The sequence below is a fragment of the Hemiscyllium ocellatum genome, chromosome 1, assembly GCF_020745735.1.
Source record: "Hemiscyllium ocellatum isolate sHemOce1 chromosome 1, sHemOce1.pat.X.cur, whole genome shotgun sequence".
In the NCBI taxonomy this organism is placed as follows: Eukaryota; Metazoa; Chordata; class Chondrichthyes; order Orectolobiformes; family Hemiscylliidae; genus Hemiscyllium; species Hemiscyllium ocellatum.
The window spans coordinates 38,469,410-38,490,088 of NC_083401.1; the positions used below are offsets into that span (position 1 = coordinate 38,469,410).

The 20,679-nt window shown below is 39.2% G+C and overlaps 1 protein-coding gene across 1 annotated transcript; it reads right to left on the reverse strand.

The window, feature by feature from the left end:
• Positions 1 to 2,107: 2,107 nt before the first annotated feature.
• On the reverse strand, positions 2,108 to 18,965 carry ier3ip1 (immediate early response 3 interacting protein 1). The gene is made up of 3 exons (XM_060847451.1): positions 18,847 to 18,965; positions 8,922 to 9,023; positions 2,108 to 3,917 (listed from the first exon to the last, which is right to left on the reverse strand). The coding sequence occupies exons 1-3, from the start codon at positions 18,935 to 18,937 to the stop codon at positions 3,862 to 3,864; spliced, it is 249 nt and encodes an 82-aa protein (XP_060703434.1). The 5' UTR covers positions 18,938 to 18,965; the 3' UTR covers positions 2,108 to 3,861.
• Between the last annotated feature and the right edge of the window lie 1,714 nt (positions 18,966 to 20,679).

Below are 20,679 nucleotides of genomic sequence, written 5' to 3' on the forward strand. Positions count from 1 at the left end.
GTTGTCTGTAAGGTGGATCAGTTTGATAGTTATCCAGGAGTTAGATCAAGTTTTTTAATTGTTTAACTTTTCATGGATAACAATTTAGTTAACTGCAGCGGAACCCTTTGAATTCTCCAATTTAAGTGGACGCTTTCAGGCATAGAGGAATTACTAATAGTAAACTTCAATTTCCTGAGCGATTCCCTCAGAGTCTACATCAGGGATTCCATAGGGTCCTGATATACAGTTCCCATCCACATTGCAAAAATGGCTATGTGACTATTGGAAAATCCAGGCCAATGTATTCAGTCCAATTTAAATTTCAATTTATTTTCCCTCAACATTTATCCATTTTACTGGATTCTGCTTCCATTGCTGTCTTTGGTGAACTATTCCATATGCTAACAGGTCCCACCTGCTTGAGAGTTGTGTTATAACATCGATTTACATAGAAAATAATTCTTCTTAATGTCCCCTTTATCCTTGCAATGATTTTAAATAGATGCCTTCTGGTTACCTTGAAAGGTCCTGTACTCTCATAAATGTTATTGTTTTAATGATGTATGAGAACTTCTTAAATTTTGAACTAATTAATAGGGTTGCAGAATTGTCTTTCAGGTGAGCAGAAAATAAAAGCTGGATTTTCACCAGATTTTCTATTATTGTGGATAAAAATCCCGACTGCCTGAAAATTAATACATTTTGTAAAGCGGTTGTTTCACTGGTATCTTTTGTGCCAACTTAGCTCTATGTGTGGTTTCAGTACTATTCCTCAGTCTGGATCACTTTGAAAAATGAAAATTCATTTATTAAACCCTGAGGGTCCCTGACAACTTGTATTATCATCATCCTTAATGAACTCATTGGGACAGGTTGTGACACATCTCCAGGGCGGGTTGGATTTGTATCTGGTCATTCTGGCCTAGAGGTAGTGACACTACCATTATACCAAAGTCCCCTTAAATGTTTTTTGATCAACCTGTTCAGACATGTACAACACACCTTCCTTTGCACATGCTCAGTAGCTATTCAGAGTGATGCTATAATTAAGAGGCAGCACGGTGTCTCAGTGATTAGTACTGTCTACCTCACAGTACCAGCAATTCCAGCTTCAGGTAACTGTTTGCATCGAGTTTGCACATTCTTCACATGCCTGCCTGGGTTTCCTTTGGGTACTCCAGTTTCCTTCCACTGTCCAAAGATGTGCAGATTATGTGGATTGCCCAGAGATGTGCAGGCTAGGTGAGTTAGCCATGGGAAATGCAGGGTTACAGAGTTTGGGTGGGATGCTTTTCAGAGTGACAGTAAAAGACTTGATAGGCCGAATGGCCTGCTTCCACTCTGTAGGGATTCTATGATTCTCATACTTTATTTCACAGTGAGGGGTAAGGCCATGATGGAATTTGAAAATAAAAACCAAGAGTTTTGAAACTGAGGCATTGCTTGACCAGGAGCCTATGTAGGTCAGTGAGGACAAAACTGATTGACAACTAGACTTAGTAAAATTAAAGCATGGGTAACAGACTTTTGGATAATCTCAAGTTTGCAGAGGGTTACCAGCCAAGAGTGGGTTGAATGATCAAGTTGATTTGAATGAGAGTATAGAGAGCATGGTTAGTAACTTTGCAGATGACACCAAATTGTAATTTGTAGACAATGAGGAAGGTTATCTAAGATTACAAAGGGATCTTGATCAGTTGGGCCAATGAATTGTTAATTTAGAAAAATATGAGGTGTTTTGTTTTTGTAAGATGAACAGGGCAGAACTTACACAGTAAATGGTAGGACCATGGGGAATGTTGTAGAACAGAGAGACCTAGGGGTTTAGGTATATAGGCAGAGGTGGGTACTGCAGATGCTGGAGATTAGAGTCAAGATTAGAGTGGTGCTGGAAAAGCACAGCAGGTCAAGCAGCATCCGAGGAGCAGGAAAATTGACGTTTCAGGCAAAAGCCCTTCATCTGGAATTAGGTACATAGTTCATTGAAAGTTGCATCACAAATAGATGGAGTGGTAAAGGCAATGTTTCAAATGCTTCCCCTCATTGTTCAGACTATTGAGTATAGGAGTTAGGATGTCAAGTTGCAGTTTTACAGGACACTGATGAGACCATTTTTGGAGTAGAATTAGAATTAGAGTTGGGTTTATTGTCACATGTACTCAAGTACACAGATATAGGAGTACAATGCAAAGTGTACAAAGTTGCCATTTCCAGTGCCAACCCAGGTACAAGGATACCTAGGTACAATATCTTAGATACAAATTAGAAAAATAAAGAAATAAAGCTAAAAGATCAGCATTCCAGTCCTTCTAAAGTGAGTTCACGCTGGACTTCACCGTGAAGCCAGAAGTTTGGGCTTGGCTTCCACGAGGAGGCCTGCAATCCATTGAGTCCACGCCGTACTGTGTAGTTGTGGTCCTGCTATAGGAAGGATATTATTGAATTGAAGAGAGTGCAGAAAAGATTTACAAGGAGGGTTTGAGTTATAAGTTGAGGCTAGATAGGCTAGTACGTTTTTTTCACTGGAGCATTGAAGGTTGAGGGGTGATCTTTTTGAGGTTTATAAAGTCATGAGGGCATAGATATGATGAATACCAAACAATTGTTCCCTACAGTGGGAAGTTCAAAACTAGAGGGCATAATTTTAAGGTGAGACGAGAAAGATTTAAAAGGCACCTTTAGGGAAATTTCTTTTCACATAGAGGGTGTTTTATTTTATTTGGAATAAACTGCCAGAGGAAATAGTAGATGCACTTACAAATTTGTATAGGTCCACCAATAGGAAAGGTTTGGAAGGATACAGGTCAAATGCAGACAAATGGGACTAATTTAGTTTGGGAAACTTGGTTAGCACAGATGAAATTGACCTAAGGGTCTGTTTCCATGCTGGATGACTCTGAGTGGTGACAGAAGTATAGATGAGAGTCTCAGCAATAGGTCAGCTAAGGCAGTGGTAGACCTATGTGATGTTAGAGAAATGAGAAAAGGTGCTGCTATTGATCGTTCAGATATGTGACCAAAAATTCATTTCAGGATCAATATGATACTAATGTTATGAAGTGTATGGTTCAACTTCTGATAATTGCCAAAGAAATAGAGCCAGTCGCTAGGGGAACAGAGATTGTAGAAGAGTCAAAAACAATTGTTTTATCTTTCCAATGTTTAACTGGAGGAAATTCATACCGATCCAGTACAGCACATTGGTTGAGCTGTGTGATAATTTAAGAGATAGTGGAATGATTAGTGATTTATCAGAAGTCACAGAAGACATAAGGATTGAGACTATGCTATCCTCCACATATCCAGCTTCAGCACACATACCTTATAACCATAGAACTTCTTTTTGATTGGTCATAAAATACTTGATTTTGTCACCAGGTTGCAATTTCTGGAAAATTCAAAAATAATTGTGTCCGAGAGCCGCAATCTTCGAAATTCAACAGTGAAGCACTAAATAAACATGATAAGCAATGTCTGGAACAAATCAAATCTTCTTCAAAGTGTTCTATCCTGTGTACCTTCCCTCATTTATCCAACTCTCACCTGTATGTTGTTCCCAGTGCAATAAAGTGACTTGTGCTCCTCCTCTGTAACACCATGTAACACAATGTTCAGAACTGTACATTTCCACAGTTTAACTGGAACAGGACACTGAAAAGTTGAAATCATTTTTTGCATTGATCCCATTTTCTTTTATTTATGTCTACAAAAGTCTGAATTATGCAATGCCACAAGTTTGTCTTTATTACAGTTCAAAGGAACTTCAAAGGAGATCATGAAGTTAAACAGTAAAATGTGCTGTAATTTTCTACTTGTGTAAAAAAAATCCCATGTTATCTTATCACCACAGAGGAACGTGTTGAATTCGTGTGCATTTCTTCATCCAAAAAGTAACAAGAGTACAATTGTTATGGAGTTCAATACTATCAACGGCACTAGAAAGAAAACAAATAATGTCAGTTATTTTATTGTTCATCAATGTGGAATAGCCTCTATACATGTACTGTTAGCTCAGATGACAAATACATTGCACAGTATGAAAACTGGTCAGGTAGATTCTGTAACTAGCTTCTACTAAATTAGTGGGATGTCACCAAGTCAATAGTGGACAGACTTGGTGCCATAACTGGCCTTAGAACACAGACTATCAAAACAGGGAAACATAACAGGCAAGATTTCACCCAGGCCCTTGCCAGAAATAAGGACATTGAAAAGAATAGGTTGAATGATGATGGGCTACAGCTTAATAGACTTTCCCATATGGTAAAATATTGTGGAGTATTTAGCAACTTAGGAGTTGTGCCTGTCTTGGATTCAATTCCTTCAGGACATGGGAACAGAAGAAGCTGGGGTGAAGAGGTAACTTCAAAGTGTATCATACCCTTAGTTCGAAAATAAATCAATGAATCATCACTTTCCACCTATCCAAATGGAACTGGAAGCAGTGTGCAGCAGGTCAGCACTAACTGTGAAGCAGACAGAGTGCATGGAGCTGTGGTAGAAAATAGACAAAGGTCACAAAGAACCCCTTCCAATCCATTTCTACTGTCAGAGCTAAAATGTGACATCACAGGAAAACAGGTAGGTGATTGGTAGGTATTTCTCCTGAGTTTTTTTTGTTTGCCAAGCAATTTAAATCAGGAGACATTATTACAGTTGAAGAATACAATTAAGAAATTCACTTTATAATACTTAATGTCCAAATTAGTTAAGTAAGAGATAGGTGAGCAGGCGATGTGCTGCAGCTGTAGTTTGTGGGAATTGGTGGACACCATGCAATCCACAATCAATATATCTGCAACAAGTGTCAGCTGCTAAAGGAACTTCGGCTCAGAGTTGATGAGCTGAAGTCTATGGTTGAAATACTGTTACATATCAGGGAGGGAGACAGTTACCGGGCCACAGTGTTTCAAGAGATAGTCACATTCCTTAGGTTCATTACATCAAATTTAGTCTGTATCAGAGACAGGGGTTTGTGACTTTGATTAAGGCAGGTATTAGTATCTAGAACCTAGCTTTGGAGGAGAGGCTGTGAGTGGTATTGTTCAATAGGAATGAAGTTCTCGGTCCAGTTGTGAATGAAGATATTGTCTGCTGGGAGGATGAGCAAACTGACCAGAGCATGATGGGGGAAGAAATTGAGACAGATAATAATAATATAAATAATACATAGTATAGTTAGAAGAATAAATACTAACAGAGTCCAGAAGGCTATGTTGCCTACCAGGTACCAGGGTTCAAGACTAGAGGGGAACTTAGAATGAGAGGAGTAGCATCCAGTTGTCATGATACACACTGGTAGGCCTAGGACGGAGGTTCTGACAAGGGATTATGAGCAGCTACGATCTAAACTGAAAAGCAGAAGTAACATATCAGGATTATTATTGCCATGTGCAATTTCGTGTAGGGTAATTAATTTTAAAGAACTAGGTTCAAAGACTAGTCTGGAATAAAAAGGTTCCAATTCATGGGGCAATGGCACCTTTACTGAGGAAAGAGAGAGCTGTTCTGTTGGGACAGGCTTCACTTGAACATATAGGGATCTGCAAGCTAGTGAATTATATTACTAGAGTTGTGTGTAGGGATATAAAATAATTAGTGAGAGGAGGGTTCAATTGACAGAAAGTTTAAAACTTTAAAAAGAAACAAGTAGAGAGGAAGGGTAGTGAAGAGATGACCACTAGCAAATTGTGACATGAAGGGGCAGAAAATATAAGCATAAATAACTTCTTAGCCAGGTTGTTTGCAGAGTGAACAGAGCTGGAAATTCAATATTCAAAGGTATTTGACATTCCAGAGAAAAGCCAAAAAATAAAGGTGGTATTATGGCATTATTAATAAAGGAAGATGTCAGTGTGGTGGTGAGAACTGAAGTAAATGTGATAGGTTGTGATGTGGAATCAGTTTGAATGGAAATAAGGAAATAGCAAAGGAAACAAGTTGCCTATAGTCCTCAAAAGAGTTACGTCACTATAGGGTAAAGTATAAATTAGAAATTAATGAAGGCATACAGAATGTCCATGGGTGATTTTAATCTACATATTGACTGGACAAATCAGATGAGCATGAAAGACAAATTTGTAGTGCGTGTCAGAGATTGTTTCTTAAAGCAGTAAATTGCAGGATGTACTCCAGAATAAGTGACTTTAGATTTCGTAATGTGTAAAGAGGTAGGATTAATAAGTGATCTTATACCCAAGGATTCTCTAGAGAGTAACAATCATATTTTACAATATGGTGAAACCTCAAATTCAGTTTGACGGAGAGCAACCGGGGTCTCAATCAGGCATCCTCAACTTAAATAAGGGGCAATGAATAAGGTATGAAGAAAACATTGCCTGAAGTGGCAGGGAAAATAGAATAAGGGGAAGGTCAGTAGTTGAGCAATGGAATGATGATAATGAGGAAGAAGTGAAGTGACAGAGAGATTGACAATTCCAGAAGAGTTATGAAATAATTCAAATAGTGAGAGTAAAGATGAAGAAAGAGACAGAATTTAAAAACCTATAAATGACCTGTTAGACCAAACAGAAGATAATATTGCCAAAAATAAGCATAATATGGGAAAGTTATAAAATAATGGATGAAATTACTACTAGGTTGTTAAATTAAAAGGATAATGAAAAGAAGAAAAAGATGATAAATAGTAAGAGAGGAGATCAAGTCCGGAAAGGAAATAGCTCCCAGATGAAAAATGCAAGAAGGAGGTACGTTATAAGGAAAAGTAAGTTTAAGAAAATGCAAACGTTATTTAAATACAAAAGGCAGTACCTACAAGGGAAATGATGGGAACTTAAATAATATTTAAGCAGATATTTCAGAATGCACAGCAAAAGTTATTTGGGCCAAAAAGGAGGACTCAATGAGAAAGATGAACTACCCATGGTTAACAAAGGTGGCCAAAAAAAGTATTTATTAAAAACTAAGGCATATAAAGCAGCAAAAATTGTGATAGACCAGAGGAGTAGCAGTTTAGGAAGCAGCAATGGATGACTAATAAGCTAATAAAAAGGGAGAAATTTGATAATGAAAGTAAATTGGTAAGAAATAGAACAAGCAGCAAGAGCTTCTATGCGTTTAATAAAAAAAAGCTGAAGTTACTGGGGAATTGATAATGAGGAACAAGACATCATTTTGCATCAGTTTTATGGTGGAGATGACCATAAACATCCCAAAAATATCAGACTAGTAAGATACTAATGGAAATAAAGATCTTGCTGACCATCTCTATTGCAAAAGACCAAGTATTTGACAAACTAATAGAACTGAAAACAGATAATTCATTAGAACCTGATTACCTGTATCCAAGGATTTTAAACGATGTGGCTGCAGTTATAGGGAGACACTATTCAAAATATTCCAGAACTCAATATATTCTGGGAGGATTGGAAAACCGATAATATGATGGCTCTGTTCAAGAAGGGAAAGAGTCAGAAAGCAGGATCTGTAGGCTAGTTAGCTCAATACTGGTCATTGAGAAAATTCTTATGTCCATTATGCAATCCAACATTCAACAGGATTTTCTGAAAGGGAAATCATGTTTGGCAAATTTGCTAGACTTCTTTGAGGATGTAACAAGCAGAGGGCAATGAATTGGTAAATACAGTGTTTTTGGGCACTCGATAAGGTGTCACATAAAATTTTATTACACAAAACAGAAGCTACATTACTGGGAATAATGTATGAGCATGGATTGACATTTGGTTAACAGAGAATTGGAATTAATGGGTCTTTTTCATGTTGGGAAGGGGAAAATAGTGAAGAGCCATGAGAGTTAGGCCTCAATCATCATCATCACCTCCAAGTCATGATACGAGTGTAAAGTACTCAAATTTACATTTGGTACAAAAATAGATGAGAGGAATTTGCTGAGGTCATTTAAAGAGTCCGGGGGTTACACAGATAGGTTGAGTGAGTGGGTAAAACCTTGTCAGATATAGTTTAATGTTGGAAAATGTAAGGTCATGCTCTTTGGCAAGAAGAGCAAAAGGCAGCTTGTTATTTAAGTGGAGAGAGACCCACCAAAAAAGTTAGCAGTGAGGGATTTGAGTGTTCTGTGCATGAAATGTGAAACATTAACATACAGGTACAGCGAGCAATTAAGAAGCTAAATAGAATTTGGCCTTTATTGCATGGAGGTTGATGTTTAAAAGTAAGGAAGTCTTGATCCAACTATAAAAGGTGTTGGAGATGCCATACTTGAAGTACTGTGTACAGTTTTGGTCCCTGTTTTTAAGAAAAGATATATTAGTATTGGAGGTTATTTAAAAGTGATTCATCAGAGTGATTCCTGGAATTAGGGCTTGACAGATTAAGAATCGATAAATAGATTAGACTTTTATTCATTAGAATCAAAAGAATGAGGATGTGATCTTATTGAAACATACAAGTTTTTGAGAAGGTTTGACCAATGTTAAAAAATTTGTCCACTAATAGGGGAATCTCCAACTAGTGGACACAGTTACAGCATAACTGGCAGTCATTTAAAAAACTGAGATACAATGGAATTTCTTCCTCAAAGAGTAGTGAATGTCTTGAGTTTTATATCCCAGAGAAGTAAGAGATGTGTATAGATTTTGAAATATTCAGTAGTTGAGGGCTATGAGGAGGTGGCATGAAAAAAAAAGAGTTGATGCCTGGGACAGATTAGCCATGATCTTATAGCATGGCAGGGCAGGCTTGACAGGCCAGATGTCCCATTCTTGGTCCAATTTCTTAGTGTTCTTATGAAAAATAAGAGAGATGATTTGCAGAAAAGGGCAAGCAGAAATCTACATTTGTCCTGTGGCTGGTAAAAGATCGTAATCACCAAGCTTTATGCTTGCTGGGGATAATTTTTTAAAAAATCAAAATCCTTTACTAAACAAGAGGCAGATAGGGTTCAAAGTCTTTGCAGATTAAGTATGATTGAGATCAGATAACAGATCTGCAGAACTTACATCTCATCACCATTCGTACGGATCGGATTAGATTTACAAGCTGTGATTTAATCCCTGGCTCTTCTCCAAAACCACCAATGCTCTGGTCTGTTCCCCAGCCAACTATAAAAACAATGTCAAACAAAGTTCACATATAAACTTTAAAATCCCATGCACTTGTTTTGGCAGTTTATAAACAATGGTAGAGCTCTGCAATAACTTTGTTAGTTATGGATTATTTAAAACAGCTGTATTCTCATTGAATTCAGTCTCTTTATCATTACAGAAATACAAAGAAAGGTACCAGGAGATGACACTGACAATTCGCCAGAGTCTCCTAGACCTGCCCAATCATTTTCTAAACTATCTGCTGCAGCACTAAAAACAGATAATGCTTGAGAAAGATTAACTTGCATAAGATTAGGAGTAGGCCATTCAGCCCCTTTATAATTTGTTTGTAGAATGTGGTATTGCCAGGTAAACCAGAATTTATTGCCAATTAATTGCTCAGAGAACAGTTAAGAACTGCCCTCGGTCTAGAGTCAGATAGAATAGGAGATTTCCTTTCCTAGAAGACATTGGTTAACCAGATGGATTTTTATGCCAAATAACAGTTAATGGTTCACATTAGGCTACTTCTTATTCCAGATTTAAAATGAATTCAAATCTCACCCTTTGCTACAATGGGATTCAAACCCACATGCATAGAACAATAGCCTGAGTTTTTGTATTATTAGTCCAGTGATATTACCATTACACCACCATCTCCCCTTCAGCCCATTCCACCATTTAGTGAACCTGTGGAAAATTGTGACTTATCTTATAAACCTACCTTTGGCCAACATCCCTTATCACATTTGGATATCAAGAATTCACCATTCATTTAAAAGTTACAATTGACCTCACTTTAGATAAGACATTTGAAACTTGAATAACAACCCCATCCTCCTGTCTTCTCCCTATAACCCTTGATTCCCTTAAAAATCAAGAACCTGCCTATTTATCTTAGATAAACTCAATGATAGGGCAACCATAGTCCTCTGCAGCAATGAGTTCCACAGATTTACCACCCTCTGGCTGAAGAATATTCTCCTCATCTCAGTTCTAAAGAGTCGTGCCTTCACTCTTGAGGCTGTGCCCTCAGGTCCTAGTCTCTTCTACTAATAGAAACATCTTCCCAATATTCTGTAAATTTCAATAACATCCCTCCTTTGTCTTTTAAACTCTATCCAATACAGACCCAGAGTCCTTATCCTCTTGTTACGCCCTTTAATCCCTGGGATCATTCTAGTGAACCTCCTGTGGACGCCCTCCAATGCTAGTACATTGTTCCTTAGTTACGGAGACGGAAACTGCTCACAATATTCAAAATACGGTCTGACCAGATCAGTTGAGTAAAAGACTTTTCACAATACTGATGCAGCCACTGTGACTCCAAACACAATATCCAGAAACAAAATGGTATATGAATCTGGACTCCATTGCCTGCCAATAGTCAAACCATTAGAAACTAATTGAGAGGGTAATTGAGAGATTAGAGTTGCTCTGGTCACATAACAAAATTTTTGCGAAGGGTTTTAAAATGCATGTTCTGGTTAGACAGAGATAAACATATCTGCTAACAAAGAGCAAAGACCCTGCCTAAGAACATCTGCTCATAAGCCATATGTGGCTTCAGCTGGCCTTGACATTTCTACCTGAGGAACTGTATCAAGGTTTCATTATTGTACCTCAACTGGAGTACAATTAGTGAAATCTGCAACAGCGAATCCGCCCTTAAAAACTACCAGAACTTTCTTCAGTGGACAGAAATTACAAGCCTGCATCACTTCACATCTTCAACCTGGGAAAATACAAGTGTAACAGAGGTCTTGAATCATAAATGGATGCTACTTTGATAATTACAATCTTCTCATGAGTGTGTGTATGTCTGAATAAATGCAGGATTGGGGGAAGTTGTGCACATTCAGGTGTTGAATAATAAACATTTACCTTTCTTTTAAAACTTACAAAAACCTGTCACTTGCCTGTTCCTGATAATGAAAGTTCTCAGAAGTCATAAAACTTCTTGTTTAACAAAATATGCTGTCTTCAGTCAGTGCAAAGATGAATAAAGCAGGGGAGCTTTGCTTATCGTCTCTCCTCTATTCAAAACACAATTTCCTGTCCCAGTCAATAATCTGATTTTCAATAACTTCAATTCCATGAGCTTTAATTTTAGCAGATCTTATCCCCAGACTGGATCTGCCAAAAAAGTCTTCTGAAAGTTGTGATGTGATTTATATATATTTTCATATCATTTATCTTTGAGTTTGGATTTTTGTATTTTAACCAATAATATGTAGATTTTCCATGTCAGTAGGAATTTAATGATTAGCTTGTAAGTATTTCTGCAGCCATGGTGATTTCTTTTAAAAGCACAAATCAGAGAAAATGAAGGGCTTTTGTTTTCATTAGAAGAATTAAGAATGGACAAAGTAAATAGCTGCGCATTAGGCTCTGGCTTGGAAGGTCATGAATTAACTTTATTTCCTCTTTTAATCAGGACTTGGGGGAGAAAAAGAATTAAGCTTCAGGTTGGGCAGTTCTGCTGGGTCTTGGCTCAAGCTGTCTATTTAAAGTGGTTGCTCCTAAGAAAATGAGTTTATTTGATATGTTAAGAAAAAGATTACCTCAATGAAAGGAATTCAGTCAAAGTTCCTGACCAGAAGTCTTTGATTAAAACCTTGACAGGGTTTTTTTGAATCTGAGAAAGTATAAGCTCAGTTGTAGGAAGGCTTCAGCAACAGGTTATTAGACTCTCAAATGTTGGATTTGAAGCTACAGTTAAATTAAAGCCTGTATGGGTGATAAAGAAAGGAATTCTCTTTGTTATGAGTACTATCATGGGATGCTTTTGGGATTAATATGATTATATTCTTATTGTATCTTAAAAAATCCTTAAATTTGTGCTGTATGTAAATATATTCTCTATTTAATTTTTTTTGTATACTCAACTGTTTTATTGTTCAACTCAATTCTGTAAATTTGACAGTCTGGCAACATCTGAGGGTAGAGAAACAGAGTAATGAGGAACAGCTGTATTATACTTGAAACATTAACTGCACTTCTCTTTCCACAGATATTTTCCTGAACACATTTTAGTCACCTTACCTATCAGGTTTGTCAGACATGACCTACACTTTACAAATTCATGCTGCTTCTCTAATCAACTGAATTTATTTTTGAGATGTTCAAAGACTGAGTTCCGAAATTCCCTTCACCCACCTTTCTTAAATTGCAGATTGAAAAATTCCATGCTTCAATCGAAAGGAGTGGTTCCCAAAGCAGGAGACCTTTGGAATGTTAGGATTACGACATCTACAATATTCTCCTAAAACACTGAATAGAATCCAGCGATTCCTGAATATTTGGCACTTTTTAATGCTATTAGCTTCACCATAACTCAGTTTCCTTCCATTAATTTTGATAATTCACTGATGCAAATATTTGTTAAATGGTGAGGCGAATACAAAAAAATGGCAGACATTAGCAATTTTCAAGGAGCCATATATCTCTTCACTACCCTCTTTATACAAATAATTCAAAAAATTGCTTGCATTTCTTTTGATTTCCCTTTTGTAGCTCAATATCTGCTGTCATTTCTTTCCTTTGCCATAGAGTCAGAGTCATGGAGATGTACAGCACCCTTTGGTCCAACTTGTCTATACCAAACCAGATATCCTAAATTAATCTAATCCCAGTATTTAGCCCATTTCCCTCTAAACCTTCCTATTTATATAACCATCCAGATGTCTTTTAAATGTTGTAATTGTACTTGCCTTGACCACTTCCTCTGGCAGCACTTCCTTGTCCCTCAGATCCCTTTTAAATCTTTCCCTTTTTACTCTAAACTGCACCCTCCCCAATTCTGAGAAAAAAAAACTAGTTTATTTATCCTATCCATGCTCTTCATGATTTTATAAACCTCTATACGGTCACCCCTCAGCCTCCAATGCTTCAGGGAAAATAGCCACAGCCTATTCGGCTTCCCCCTGTAGCTCAAACTCTCCAACCCTGGCAACATCCTTGTAAATCTTTTCTGAACCGTTTCAAGTTTCATAACATCCTTTCTATAGCAGGGAGACCACAATTGCATGCAGTATTCCAAAAGTGGCCTTACCAACGCCCTGTACAGCCGCAACATGACCTCTCAACTCATACCAAATGCCTTCTTCACTATCCTATCAACCTGGGACTCCACTTTCAAGAAGCTATGAACCTGCACTTCAAAGTCTCTGTTCAGCAACACTCCCCAGGACCTTACCATTAAGTGTGTAAATCTCACCCTGATTTGCCTTTTCAAAATGCACATTTATCTAAATTAAAATTTAGATGATCTACACTCATCTGCCACTCCTCAGCCCATTGGCCCATCTGATCAATATCCTGTTGTTCTCTGAGGTAACCTTCTTTGAGGTCTACTACACCTCCCATTTTGGAGTCATCTAACAAATTTACCAACTGTGCCTCCTATGTTCACTTTCAAGTAATTTATATAATGATGAAAAGCAGTGGAGATAACACCAATTCTTGTCTCACATTGCTGGTCACAGGCCTCCAGTCTGAAAAGCAACCCTCCACCACCACCCTCAGTCTTCTAACTTTGAGCCAGTTCTGTATCCAAATGGCTAGTTATCACTGTATTCCATGTGACTAACCTTGCTAACCAGTGAATTTACTGAATGCCTTACTAAAGTCGATATAGATGATGTGCTCTGCTCTGTCCTCGTCAATCCTCTTTGTTACTTCTTCAATAAACTCAATCAAGTTAATGAGACACGATTTCCCATGCACAAAGCCAAGTTGACTTTCCCTAATCAGTCTTTGCCTTTCCAAATACATGTAAATCCTGGCCCTCAGGATTCCCTCCAACAACTTGTCCACCACTGATGTCAGGCTCACCAGTCTATAGTTGACTACCTTTTCCTTATCACCCTTCTTAAACAGTGGCACCATGTTAGCCAACCTCCAGTCTTCCAGCGCCTCAACTATGGCTATTTACGATACAAATAGCAAGGTGCCCAGCAATCACTTCCATCACCGCCCACAGAGTTCGATGGTACACCTGATCGGGTCCTGGGAATTTATCCACTTGACTCTTTCTCACCCCCATGATCCGTACCTTTCTTCAAAAAAAGAATGACAATTTTTCTTTTATTCTTATGTTGTTCCTTATCTCTGTATGGATAACCAAGGCTGTGTTTTTGAAAAATTGTGCTCTTGACCCTTAAAGTTGTAAACTGATTTTATATCATTTTCACTTGTTTTCTGAACACATTCCACTGATCTTCTGTTGTTTTGTTCACTAACAGAACTGCCCAGAGCAATCCATCGCTCATTACAATTTAGTCAATCTTACCTAAATCTACAGTCTTACTAGCTGTTTCACATTTCCCAATTTTAAAATTAAATCCTATTATGATTGTTATTTAGTTAATAAATAAATAAGCTATTACCTGAATCTGGTTCATTAATGAATCTAAGAAGACCAGTTCCTTGTTGGTTTTAGGACATGATTCACAAATGGTTGTAGCAAAGCTGTAGGCTATTCTTCCTGCTATTTCTGCACCGATCACCAAGACAGCAATTTATATGGTGCTACTCCTGTTCCCCTCCACATAGCCCTGCATATTCTTCCTTTTTAGATAATAAACATCCATTCCTCAGCCTCGGCTGAGCTGCAGGTTATAGGTACAGACCGTCCGGTCCCTTAAGCCTATTCCACCATTCAATAGGATCATGGCTGATCCAACATTCATCCCATCCACTCTCTTGCCTTTAGCACATAACCCTTAATTGTTTACTAATCAAGAATCTCTGCATTAGCCTGAACCTGACTTGACCACATACTCAGCTTGTGTATTTCTGATTGTGAAAGTTTCTCATTTTTCATTGTTTCTTTTGCCAATTGCCTTGAATCTGTTCTTAATCATCCCACCAATGGGAATGTTACTAGAGTCACAGAGATCTACAGCACAGAAATAGACTCTCCAGTCCAATTCATACATGCCAACCAGATATCCCAACCTAATCTAGTCCAAATTCGCATTTAGCCCATATCCCTCTAAACCCTTCCTATTCGTATACTAATCCAGATGCCTTTTAAATGCTGTAATTGTACCAGCCCCCACCACTTCCTCCGGCAGCTCATTCCGTAGGTTGTCCCATAGGTCCCTTTTAAATTTTTCCCCTCTCACCCTCAACCTTCTAGTTCTGGACTCCTCCACCCCAGGGAAAAGACCTTGTCTACTTACCCAATTCATGCCCCTCATAATTTTATAAATCTCTGTAAGGTCACCCTTCAGCATCTGATGCTCCAGGGAAAAGAGCCCCAACCAATCAGCCTCTCCCTATAGCTCAAATTCTCAAACCCTGGCAACATCCTTGTAAATCTTTTCTGAACCCTTTCAAGTTTCACAAATTCCTTCCAATAGGAGGGAAACCAGAATTGCATGCAATATTCCAAAAGTGGCCTAACCCATGTTCTCTACAGCCACAACATGACCTGCCAACTCCAATACTCAATACTCTGACCAATAAAGGAAAGCATACCAAATACTTTCTTCACTATCCTATCTACCTGAGACTCCACTTTCAAGAAGCTATGAACCTGCACTCGAAGGTCTCTTTATTCAGTAATACTCCTCAAGACCTTACTATTAAGTGTATAAGCGCTGCTCTGATTTGCCTTTCTAAAATGCAGCACCTCACATTTATCTAAATTAAACTTCATCAGCCACCCCTCAGCCCATTGGCCCATCTGATTAAGATACACTCTGAGCACTCCCTTGTACTTTTTCACTGTTCACTACACCTTCAATTTTGGTGCCATCTGCAAACTTACTAACTATACCTTCTATGTTCACTTCCAAATCATTTATATAAATGATGAAAAACAGTGAACCCAGCACCAATCCTTGTGGCATACTACTGGCCACAGGCCTCCAGTCCGAAAGGTAACCCTCCACCATCACCTTCTGTCTTCTACCTTTGAGCCAAATCTGCAGCCAAATGGCTAGTTCTCCTTGTAGTCCATGTGATCACCCTCTGCATGAAAACATTGTCCCTTAGGTCCCTTTTAAATCTTTCTCATCTCACCTTAAAAATGTGCCCCCTAGTTTTAGGTCCAATATCAAACAATGATGAGACAGAATACTGGAAACAGACAGAGTGCTTGGTGATATGGTGCAAACATAACAATTTCTCCCTCATTGTCAGCAAAAGTAAACAGCTGATCATTGACGTCAGGAAGCAAGGAAGAGGCCTCTCTTGATCTACGTCAATGGACCTGAGGTACAGACTCTCAAGAAACTCAAGTTCTTAGGAGTGATGATAACCAACAATCTGTTCTAGGCCATCCGAGTAGATGCGACAGTCAAGGCGACACAACAATGCCTCTTCATCCCTCAGAGGCTAAGGAAAATTCAGCTTGTCCATCAGGATATTCACCAATGTTTACAGATAGAACACTTTCTGTGGTGCATCTGGATGCATCATGTCTTGGTACAGCAACTGCTCTGCCCAGAAAGTTGTGAACACAGCCCAGAAAATTACACATGCCGACCTTTCACCCATTGACTCCATCTGCACTTCTCATTGCCACGGAATGGCAGTCAACATCTTCAAAGACCCCTCCCACCCTGGTTATGATCTCTTCTGACCTCTTCTGTCAAGCAGATGATACAAAAGCTTAAACAGACGTACCAACAGGTTCAAGAATAGCTTCTTCCCTGCTGTTATTGGACTTCTGAACAGACCTCTCAAATTTTAAATCTAATGTTGATCTCACTTTTTGTGCACCTCTTTGCAGCCATAACATTGTATTTCTTGCTCTGTTCAATCATGCAATGATACTTATATGTTATGATCTGTCTGTATAGCACGCAAAACAAACCTTTTCACGGGACTTAGGTACATGTGACAATAATAAATCAGATCAAAAATCTTTCTGAACCCTCTCCAATTTAATAATATCCTTATTGGCTTCACCACCTTGTAAACCTCAGCATGACATCCCAACTCCGATTATCAATGGTCTGAGAATTCAGGCAAGCTTGCTAGCAAGCTGCAGTGCAACTTTCAAAAATCTATGTACCTAAACCTCTCTGTTTGACAACACTACCCAGGGACTAACCATTAATTGTATAAGTCCTGCCCTTGATTCTTTTACCAAAATGCAATACCTCACATTTATCTAATTTAAACTCCACCTGCCACTCCTCAGCTCATTGGCTCAATTGACAAGATCCCACTGTAACCTTAGATGATCTTCTTCACTTTTTGGATCAGTGGTGCTGGAAGAGCACAGCAGTTCAGACAGCATCCAAGGAGCAGCGAAATCGACGTTTCGGGCAAAAGCCCTTCATCAGGAATAAAGGCAGTAGCCTGAAGCGTGGAGAGATAAGCTAGAGGAGGGTGGGGGTGGGGAGAGTTGACTATACCACCAATTTTGATGTCATCCGCAGACTTAATAACAATGCCTCCTAAATTCTCATCCAAATCATTCATATAAATGACAAACAAAAGTGAACCCAGCACCAATCCCTGTGGAACACTGTTGGACACAGGTCTCAATTAAAAAAAAATCCCTTCAATATCACACACTGTCTCCTACCATCACGCCAATTTTGAATCCAATTGGCTTGGATATAATTGGATTAGTCTGTCACGTGGAATCTTGTCAAAAACCTTACTAAAGTCCATGTAGACGACAACTATCACTTTGCCTTCATCAATCTTTTTGGTTACATCGTCAAAAACCACAGTCAGGTTTGGTAGACACGATTTCCCATGCACAAAGTTTCAAAATAGTTTGAAAAGAATATCTTGCAATCATTCAACCCAAAAGGACTGGCATTTAGATAGCACTTTAAAATGCTTTACAGACAATAAAGTACTTTTGAAACCTATTCATGGTTGTAATGCAGGAAAAATGACATCCAATGCGTTCAGCTAGTCTCACAACCAGCATTGTGAAAACTACCAGTTTTTTTGTGGTCAACAATATCTTAAGTGCATGATTTAAAACACAGAGTGCATGTTGTCAACACCAACATAGATGGCAAAGGTGGCCACTGCCTTCAAATGCAAAAATAACACCAGTGACATCCCACCACCGCGACTCAGGATGCGCAAATGATCTCAGTGACACCTAAGAAACTGTCAACCATCTCAGATCTTGCATCCTTTGCCATAATCCACTGCACTTGACAGTATTACTGTACAGGCCATCAGTATACCTCCTGCAGACATGGTGGCAATAAATGCAGTCTAGGAAAAAGGCAAAAAATTGAGATTTTGCTAGATTGGGAATTTGATGCAGAGGAAGGGTGTGATGCTTTTTGCCTCCAATTCCTGCAGTGATACCTGCAACAGATAATTGAGCTTTTTTTTAAAAAAAAGCAAAAGCACTATGAATGCTGGAAATCTTAAAGAAAATCAGAAATAGCTAGGGAAACGCAGCATCTAAGGACAGAAAGCAGAGTTAACGTTTCATGTCCAGCGACCCTGCCTTGGAACTGAACATCTCTGTTTTGAGCTTCTCCAAGTGGGCAGTGCCTTCAGCTGCCAAGATCCCAATCTCGGGAATTCCCTACTTAAACTCTTCAATGAACTCCCAAAAATGTCCCCTTTGATGGGATCATCTGAGCTAATATGCCATCTCAAATCTACCAAAAAAAACCACCCTACGTCTTCCTTTTTCTGATTTGAAAATTGTCCCACTTTCAAGCGCCAGGGGGAGGGGGGGGGGCGTTGTTTTCCATGAGAGGCAGGCGCTATCCTGTCAGTTGTTGTTGTTCCCTGGGTGAGATATCCTGTTTGTGGTGTCCCTTTAACAACAGTCCCCTTTAAGAGGATTTTTTTTAAAAAATTAGTTTCCCGGGGTGTTCAGGTTCACACTTACTCTTGTTGAGGAAGCGTTCTTCATGCAGCACAGCGACAGCATTAACACAGAGCAGCGCGGCCTGGAGCAGCGAGTACAGTGTGAAGGCCATGGTTACTGGGAAAGGGGAAAGGGAGTAACTAGGACCAAACACGCATGCGCTGGTGTCAGCTACCGCTGCCACCTCACCTCGTCCCACCCCCGGCGACTACAGCAACACACCGCAGACAAACCTCGCGATGAGGCGGACAAATGCCAAAACTCGAAACAGGACCTGAAAGGGGAACAGAGGGCTGTGCCGGGTACTGGAGATCTCAAGCCAACAAACACAGAAATTGCTGAAGAAACCAACAGTTTGTGGTAGCATTTGTGGAGAGAAACAGAGTTAACGTTTCGATTCCACTTACCCTGCTTCAGAGCTCACTGTAAACTGGAGATGTCAATGTCAAATTAACATTTTGGCTCCAATGATGAGACTCACAGTAATTTATGAACTTGGTACATTAAAAGCGCATTCTACAAGGTGTAAATTTTTTTCAAGGGATTTTACAGTAAAACCTAACAGAAAGCTGGAAGGAGCAAATTACTGAAATCTGAAATGAAAACAAAAAATGCTGTGGACCACAACGGGTCAGGCAGCACTCTTGCAGAGAAAGCAAGCTAACTTTCAAGCTTTTAACATCAGAGCTGAAATATTAGCTTGCTTTCTCTTCATGGATGCTGTTTGACCTACTGTTATCTGCAGCATTTTTTGTTTTCAGCAGAAACGTGGAAGCCTTGTGAGTTCACTGCTGGATGAGGAATTTCACTTTGACGGCACCTCAAAGGTGCAGCCTCTGGAAGGGTCGAGAATAACCTCAGGTTTTCACATTACTTTCCACATGGTTGTGACCTCAAAGTTGCTACATTTTAATTGCCATTCCCATAGCAAGATCCACATCAATGGCCCGTATTTTCCATTGGCCAGATAGTTGTTATTCCAGAAACAAAAATAATTTGCTGGAAAATCTCAGCAGGTCTGGCAGCATCTGTGGAGCGAAAGCAGAGTTAATGTCAGCCATCCCACTGTCAGAACAGATCACTGGGCCCAAAACATTTTGTTTCTGATCTTCAATATCTGCAGTTCTTTGGGATTTTGTTTTGTTTAGTTGTGGTTCAAGGATAGGTGGAAGTTGCAGACAATGACTTAGCGTAAGCCCATTGTAACACTCTGAAGGAATTGCCCAGGAAATCTTCTTTCCGCTGGGCAATTCGTCTATGCCTGGAATCATCTGAAAGTCTCAATTTGAATCATAGACTTGGGAGGGATGAAATGAAATAAAGTGAAACAGTTACTCAGGAAAAGTTAGAATATCTAACAGACAGCATTCTTACTTTATAGCCCCCCAACCACACTTCACCCCAGACCACAACACCCCTCCAGACTCTGTCCTATTACTCCCTCCACACCCAGGGGCTTGACCATCCCTTCATTCCTGTTGGACCCTGACCTGGGAACTGACTCCCTACCCCTTCCCCACTGTTGGAAAGTGGGATCAGAATAGATAGTCGCTTGATGACTGGTGCAGACACAATGGGCTGATGGGCCTCCTTCAGTTCAAGAAAACTCTGTGACTCTATGTCTGTGAGATCCATGCACAATACTGCAACTGAGGATAAACAAGTGTCTTATATAAATTTATCATAACCTTGCTCTTGTACTCTACACCTCTGTTACTAAAGATTAGGTTATTGTAAATTTCATTAACTGCTTTCTTAATGCATCCTGCCCCCTTAAATGGCTTATACATAGACCCCTTTAGAATTGTACCTTTTATTTCATATGGTCCACCAAAATGCATCACCCCACACTTC